Genomic DNA, 8,404 nt, shown 5'->3' with positions numbered 1-8,404 from the left:
ATATATATATCTCTGAAAATTAGTCAGTGAAAGGGAGATAATTAACTCAATTACAGTGACAGGAAAATCAGAAATTGAGATCAGAAAAGATGATTATTTTTAAATCATAATGTTCTCGTAAGCCTACATCCACTAATAATATTAGTGACTTCTTTGTGACTCACTCTTATAGATTCAAAAAGTTGTCAACAAGAAGCTGAGGGAGCGATTCTGTCACAGACAAAAGGAAGTGTCTGAGGAAAATCACAACCATCACAATGAGCGCATGCTATTTCATGGTGAGTGTTGCAGCAATAATTCCACACAGCTCTCTGGACTCTGTTACTGACTGTCTTAAGAGTTATTAAGATGGTTTATTTGCCATTTTTGCCCCTCAAATAATGATATATTGGAACAATGATGCCCTAGTAAGTAAGAGCAAACCAAAAGCAAGCGGTTGAGATCTCCCAGCTACTACACAGGAAAAGGCAGGCAGTGTCCTCCTGTGAGACTCAGAAAACCCACGGAGAGTCAGCTATGAGGCAGTTACGACTCAGCAACAATAAACTTCACTGTTGAACACACCGCTTTTCAGGAGACCCTGGGTCGTGCAAGCAGTTAAGTACTCAATCGTTAGACAAAAGTTTGATTATCTAAACCTACCCATAGCTTCTCAGAACATAGTTCTGGTGATCTGCTTCCAAAACCATGGAGCAGTTCTGACTTTGAGATCATGGAGTCACCATTAAACAGAATCACCTGATAGCAGCTAACAACAGCATCCACTTTCTAAGGCATGGATGTGATAGGTCTCAAAATAGAAATTTTAAGTCATATAAATAGTAAAATATTTTTCTTATAATTTGGTATATTTAAAGTGAGATTGCATATGAAATAGTGTTTCTTTTCAATGTCACACTTATTTTGCTATTTAAAATCTCATGCTGTCTTGAAAATTCATATGATATCTTGGGCAAACATTGCATCTCTTAACACATTTATAATAATTTTATATATAATAGACCATCTTATAAACTAAATTTTAAGTAAAGTGCCAAGTATAAATAATGTGCAGCTAGTTGAGAATTTAGAAAAGTATCCAAAAACTAACCTTTCTCTCTGTATATTTTTAGGTTCACCCTTTATTAATGCCATTATTCACAAAGGATTTGATGAACGACATGCATACATAGGAGGAATGTTTGGAGCTGGGATTTATTTTGCTGAAAACTCCTCTAAAAGCAACCAATATGTTTATGGAATTGGAGGAGGAACAGGTTGCCCCACTCATAAAGATAGGTCCTGTTACATATGTCACAGGTGAATATCTTGCCACAGGTATTATGGCTACCATCTTCAGATCATGGACCAAATTAGTGTCTCAGGATCTACATAGAAGTCCCAAGTTCTCTATTTTTTTCCTAATACAAATGAAGAGCTTTCTCTCTTAACAGCTTCTATTTACCAGTAAGAGTAGTGATAGCAGAGGTGATACCCGTGATAAAGCCCAGATAGATGGGAACTAGTTTTAAGTTAGTGGGAAACTTACTCCATCTTGCTTTTCTCCCTGAGCTGCTTTGTTCCCTTCTTCAAAATGAGAAGAGGTTGACAATTATTTTTTTTTTCATACAAGGAACACTTAGCTCTGTTCATCTCTTGACAAAAACTCAGAACTTTATAGACAAGTAGAATTTTTAATTCACTTTTCTTTTTGTTATTGATGTTTAAGGCAATATATATAGTTAGCTTTGAATACTTGAAAACTCCATAACTTTTAAACAAATACATTATTTTAAAATATAATGTTTTTAAAGTGTAAAAAAAAAAATGTAGCTACTAGTAGTGAACTATCTCTAAAGTCCATGGAAAAAACTGTTTCTGTCGTAACAAGTTGGGGGACGGAGGGGAGAAGTAACTATATTTTACAATATTGAGATTTGTTTTAAATCAAAGTCCTAGCAATGTAATCGTATGATCTAGTTAAAATCTTAAGAAGATACGTATATCCTGGAAATTAAGTATTGACTTAAAATTTAGCTCTCTTCATTGTTATAAAAATAATTGTAGCCTTCAGCAGTTGTTGGGTGGATGCCACAGGAAACTTCTTTAAATTTACACCCTGGTTGGTAACATAAAAATTTTCAAGCATGTAAAGTTTCTTTTTGTTGCTCCAATTGATGTTTCACCCAAGTAGTGTAATTTTGAGACCTTCTTTTAAACTGAGTGGTTTTGTTTGTGAACTGCTTTTTCTTTAATCTCATTCCAGTTTTCACTGTTTCTTTATCATACATAAATGAGCTTTGATCCCAGGAGCTGCTTTCACCAACTCATTTACTTCACTATCCACCTCTCTGTCCATATAAGAATATTTCTCTGACATTTCCCTTTTCCTAATAGACAAAATTTATTGCCATATCTTCTGCATGTATTTATTCCTGCGCCACATCAAAACTATTTTAAATTCTTAAGTGTAACTGTTGAGCCTGCAGCATGTTAGTAGTAAATTAAGATGTTGTTGTCAGGTGCCACCGAGTTGAGTATAACCCATAGTAAACCCTGTGAACGACAGGTCTGAACCCTGTCCTGTCCTGTGCCATCCTCATACTTCCTGACACATTAGAGCCCATTGTGGCAGTCACCATGTCAGTCCACCTGGTCGAGGGTCTTCCTCTCCTTCGCCAACCCTCTGCCATTCCGAGAAATTAAGATAATAAATCCTACTATTACTTGTAAATCTGAACATGATATTTAAATTCACTTGCCTTGTGTTAATCTTTTTAAGCTGACAATTCTTCTAAGGTTTAAAACTTATTTTAAAACAATGCTTTCTGTTTTTCTTTAGACAAATGCTTTTCTGCAGAGTGACCCTAGGAAAATCCTTTCTGCAATTCAGCACCATGAAAATGGCTCATGCGCCTCCGGGACATCATTCAGTTATTGGTAGACCAAGTGTCAATGGGCTAGCATATGCTGAGTACGTCATCTATAGAGGAGAACAGGTATGTTGTTCAACAAATAAGCGTAACTAAGTCATTATGTATGCCAGTAGACTATCTCTAGCACATAAGAGTTTAATGAAATATCTTTTGCATAGTCTGATTGCATTACTCACTTTTAAGTATAAGAAGATTTCAGAATGATGGTTTGACATCTGCTTTGCACATGGGCACCTGTCAACAGGTAGCACAGTGTGAACAAGAGGGCAGCTAAGAAATAAAAGCTTGGTCTCTCACGCTGGTTTTGAAGCCTGCTGTTCTAAATTAATGCCTTGCATTGTTTTATGACAGCATGGCAGTGGGAGCTAAGAGCAGCTGCCATTTATAGATCATCCTCTTAGACGTACTTGCCATAACCTGGTAACATCAGTTACATCTCTGCAATACTAATCATAATATTTAGATACAACTACAATATTCTAAGTCATAAAGCTATGATCCATTTAATATTTTCAACAGCTTAAGACTCTAAAATGATCCATAAGTTTTCAGCTCAGTTGTTAATTACTATAATTTTCCAAATGCCTATCAGTTTTTAATTTTACAGAAACCCCGTATGTCTCAATGCCATTAAATTCCAAATAATACTGTATCCACACTGAAGGGAAAGAGGGGAGAAACCCCAACCCTAAAACCAAATAGCATATTAAATCAGTCTCAGGCCCAGTTGGTAATGGAATTGCAAACAAATCTTGAGCCCTCTTTAGTACATCTGTTGACTGATGTAAAATGGGTAAAACAATGAAATTCTCTTTATGTATATTATATAGTGGAGCAAGTAAATATGTATGTTGATGTCAGGCTTCTCAGTGTAGAAGGAACCTATAAATAACAAAATTGGGGAACAAGACAAAAACCCTGTGAAGATGGACTGAAATTAGAAATATGAGTATGAGCTTATAATTTTTAATTTATGTATAAATGTATGTGTGTATTCAGATATTAATATACTTGGAGTCTAGATCTTGGTCTCCAGTATTTGCCACTGAAAAGAATCAACTGGTAATTAGAAAATATGACTTTGGTGAAAGAAATGAGCTTGGAGATTGCATGCCAGAATTTTATATACCCAGTGATTTATTCATTGCAAATACCTTTTTAAAAAATGATTATATATACACATGGACCACAGCTATTGGAGTACACAGAATCAGATCAACTATATCAGTAGTGAAGCCAGAAGAGCTCACTTAAGCAGTCTAAACAAGCCCAGGTACTGACTGGAAGAAGCCATCAGTGGCTCATATTTAAATACAGATCAAAGCAGAAGACAGTAAAAGTCCACAAGAGCCTGAATACGGCCTTGAGCATATCCCAACCGAATTTAGACAAAATCTCAAGAAAATATTTAAAGCATTAAACACTAATTGCTAAAGATCAGGTGAGTCATCATAGACCTAAGAATATCTTAATAAAGAAAGCAAAAGGTCCTTAAAAAGATGAGGTGTGGATGACCAAAAGGAATGTCAGAGAAGACTCTGAACTTCATCCTGAAGGTGAGAGAAGATAAGAAAGAGATTATGAAATAAGAAAACTGAACAGAAGATTTCAAAAGACAACTCAAGAAGAAAAAGCAAAATACTTTAACAAAATGCGCAGACACACAGTTAGAAAACTGGAAGGGTAGAACATGCTCAACATTTCTAAACTGAAAAAATTGAACTAAAGATTTAAACCTTCAATTACAGTACTGAAAAATACTTTGAACAAAATAATAAATGACACAGGAAGCATCAACAGAAGATGAAAGAATACTCAGAGTCACTGTGCTGAAAAGAATTAGTCAACACTGAACCATTTCAAGAGGTAGCATATGTTCCAAGAATATACTGAAAGAAGAAATCCATACTGCACAGAAACAAAAAAATTAGGACTCCAGAAATAATTCAGTAATTCAACATAGGAATAGAAAAGATCAAAATTTTATTATTATGGTGAAGAATTCCTGTGTAGTATGCAAACCAAGTGAAGCCAAAGTGGAGGAAGTTAAGGGTTTCTACCAACTTTTGCAGTTCAAAACTGACCAAATATGTAATCAAGGTACATTATTGGTGCCTAGAATGCAAAATTTGGAAACATTAAGAAAGGAATGATGGAAAGTACAGCCTTGCTAATAGAAATGAGACTAGACATTGAATGATTGGATTTTGTACACAATGATTTATTCATCACAATTACCTTTTTAAAATAACACAAAAAGTAACTTTACTTATGGACCTCACCTGATGGATTGCACAGGAATCAGGTTGGAGAAGCTCTGTATCAGCAATCAAAAACTGAAAGTCCTGAAGAACCCTGATATGTTGGCTTAGACTATGTTGGGCTAAGGCTGAGTGAAGGGACTAGCTAACCTGAAACACATGAAAATGTGTGGACCCCTGAGTTTGCATGTGATGCCCATTTGGACCTATCTATAGGTGGCTGAGGATGCATTGACCAAATCCCAATCACACGAAGCAAAGCTGTTTGCTTTTCTAGCCATTGCATTAGCCCCACGGGGGACATGGTCTCCATCTACCTCAATTGCAGACACATGAACTTGCAAGTCATCAACAGCCAATATAAGAGAACATGCTTTCCACACTGTAGAGATACTGTGAGGGGACTGTGAAGACTCTGGCAAGGAGTAGCCTCACATAACCCTGGAGATGGAGCCAAAGTTAAAGGTCTTGCTTCCAGATAACTGAATGAAGAGGTGCCTTCTGACTGATATGAGACAGAGCTTACTGGATGACTGAGGATTTGTGCTGGAGACTTTTGTTGACTAATAAGCTGTCTGAACTAATTGAGGAATTGTGTCTTGCTGTTAATCTGATTTGGGCCTGCTGTTCACTAAACCTCGACTTTGACTGTATGATATCCTTGGTCCCCTTCACTCCCCAACTTATTTCTCTAATAAACCCCACAAGTTTGAGTAAAGTCTATAAGTCAATTTGCAACCAACATTGGACCCAATAATTCTTATAAATAGGAACAGGAGCATGGGGACTATGTCTGAATATGAAGCTATTTGTTTGGTACTATGAATGTTAATGTTCCCCTTTATAAAGCACATAGAAGTCAGACTTGGCAATTCCTACGTTGTAGCTGCTCCTTTCACATTTAAATCATGGCTTGTGAGCCTTAGTCAACAGTGAGACCCCAGGTGGTTTCTTTTGAACTAGTCAGCCCTTTCATTCAGTAATCATATGTATGGTTTAACTTGAACAAACTCAGATCTAAGACAACATTGTTTTCTACTGGGTGGTTCCATGCATTGCAATTATTTACTTTTTTTACCCACAAAATGTAGCTCTTATGTTATTGTTGACCCACGACATCATTATTTTTATTGATTAGAACTCAGTGATTAGATCATCTTCTATGATGACTGAAATCAGTTGAACAGAAGTTATATCTTTCATTTAAGAAATGTTTACTGAGTACACCTTAACACAACAGCACACTCAGGTGCTCACCTTACAGAGGTGGAAAAGAAAATTCTGCTGGCCTCATGAAGCTTATCTTCCTATTGTGACTGTAATGATGGATGGATCTAGGCAGGGAGTAAGTATAACAGTAAAGAAAAATAAATTTCTCACCAGCAGAATAGAAATAACAGTTCTCTTGATTATAACACTTACGTATGTTTGTTGTTCTTGTTGTTATGTGCCATTGATTTGAAATCAACTCTGAGCTGACCTTCCAGTGGATTTTTCAGAGACTGTAAATCACATGGGAAAAGACTACCCTTTCTGCCTCAGACCAGCTGGAAGATTCAAACCATGTGCAGTGAGCTTTTTACCACTAGGCCACCCCACCAGAGCTCCTTGGTGTTATGTATGCATGTTTATATAGAAAAAAATATGTGAATCTTTAATTGTTCAGCAATATACAGTTAGCTGGCCTTTTCAGACACTTAGGTGTAAGTAGAATATTGCATCAACAGTCTCTGAGATGTCCATATTAACTACTTTAAAAACAGTAAAGCTGTTCTTTAATGCTTTCTTATTGTCTTTTCCAGGCATACCCAGAGTACCTTATCACATACCAGATCATGAAGCCAGAAGCTCCTTCACAGACCGCGACAGCAGCAGAGCAGAAGACCTAGTGAATGCCCATGGTAAAGACCAGAACAGATTTGAACCCCGGACTGGATTATAATTGATTGCTTCCAACAAAGAATCAATACTCTCTAAATCCATGACAGACTAGAAATAAGCTGTCTGTCTTCTATAAAGCATTGCTATAGTGATGAATATAATATGAGTAACTGATACATACTCAATTACTACTGTTCCTTTTGAGGAAATGTTTACAGGGGCGGCCTTTTAACATATCTCAGGCTCATTTTCACCGCACTTAATCCATTTCTAAAACAATATTGCTTGGATCTTTACTTGGAAATGGAAAAAAACAATAACTAGTACTGTTCCAAATGTTCAAAATTTATACACTACATTTGTTTTATTTGTTATATATGGCACATATATAACAATTGTATACATATGCTAGCCACATTTTTAATTTTTTTCCAAGCATGCATCATTAGATGTTTGGTTTTTTGTTCTGTGGTTTGGTATGTTTTCTTTTGTGGGTTTTTTCCTTTCTTTTTTTTTTTTTTAGGGGAAGGGGGGTGTTTGTTTATCTTTGTTACTTTGAAAATGAGCCAGAGCCTTCTTGAAGATATTTTGCACAAAGTCACACTGACTAAAATTATTAACAATGCAGCCCAAGCTTCTGACTAAGCAAGATTTATTTCATTCTTGTTTTCCCCCTTTTTTTACTTTGATTTGTTTTATTTCATATCAGTACTTTTCATAAATGTAAGTGGAAATGGAAAGGGAAAAAAAAATCCTAGTTTATATTTCTTCTTATCAGTTGGCCCATCCTAAAAGGAAGGGCCCACACATCACCGTGATTCAGGAGCTCGAGGTCAGATGGTCACCACTGGTAAGGGCCACCTACTCTCTCCAGTGCCAACCTGCTTCAGAAGCGTGCAGGACAGACAGTGCTGGAGAACAAAGAAAAGCAACCAGGGAAGCTTTTATGTGATGCTACACTAATGTTCAGATTTGAAACAACTAGTGAAGACTGTGGAGAAGAAGCACTCAGAACTGAGGAACCTGGTGGTTCTGTAACATTGCAGCAGAAAAGGAGGGTGGGAACCCACCAGAGTGCAGATGCTTCACCTTGCCACCAGAACTGCTGCCCCCAAACTTAGCTGCCTTATTCCAGTTCAGTGAAATGATTGTGTTCTATTAGAGCCACGAAAGATTGTTTCCTTACTTTGGGGAAACTAGAAATTAAATCCATTTAGTAGATAGATACACAAATTGCAAACACTCTCTTTAAACTGCAAATTTGAGGTTTGAATGAAATACTTCAAATAATTTAAGTCCCTGCACTAAATCTTTAAACCATTTTGTCAAACTTACTATACTTAGACA

At 36.4% G+C, this 8,404-nt stretch overlaps 1 protein-coding gene across 1 annotated transcript in view; it reads left to right on the top strand.

Moving 5' to 3' along the window:
• Positions 1 to 7,218, top strand: part of TNKS (tankyrase, TRF1-interacting ankyrin-related ADP-ribose polymerase) — a 186,425-nt gene extending 179,207 nt beyond the window's left edge. The window contains exons 24-27 of the mRNA XM_006884137.1: positions 173 to 278; positions 1,113 to 1,299; positions 2,822 to 2,978; positions 6,979 to 7,218. Coding sequence (XP_006884199.1) covers positions 173 to 278; positions 1,113 to 1,299; positions 2,822 to 2,978; positions 6,979 to 7,065 — 537 coding nt within the window. The 3' untranslated portion in view covers positions 7,066 to 7,218. The remainder of the gene's footprint in view (positions 1 to 172; positions 279 to 1,112; positions 1,300 to 2,821; positions 2,979 to 6,978) is intronic.
• Positions 7,219 to 8,404: the final 1,186 nt, after the last annotated feature.

This window comes from Elephantulus edwardii, unplaced genomic scaffold, assembly GCF_000299155.1.
Source record: "Elephantulus edwardii isolate Elephantulus edwardi_28Jun2011 unplaced genomic scaffold, EleEdw1.0 scaffold00031, whole genome shotgun sequence".
Classification (NCBI taxonomy): Eukaryota; Metazoa; Chordata; class Mammalia; order Macroscelidea; family Macroscelididae; genus Elephantulus; species Elephantulus edwardii.
This window is presented reverse-complemented; position numbering and strand designations above follow the sequence as displayed.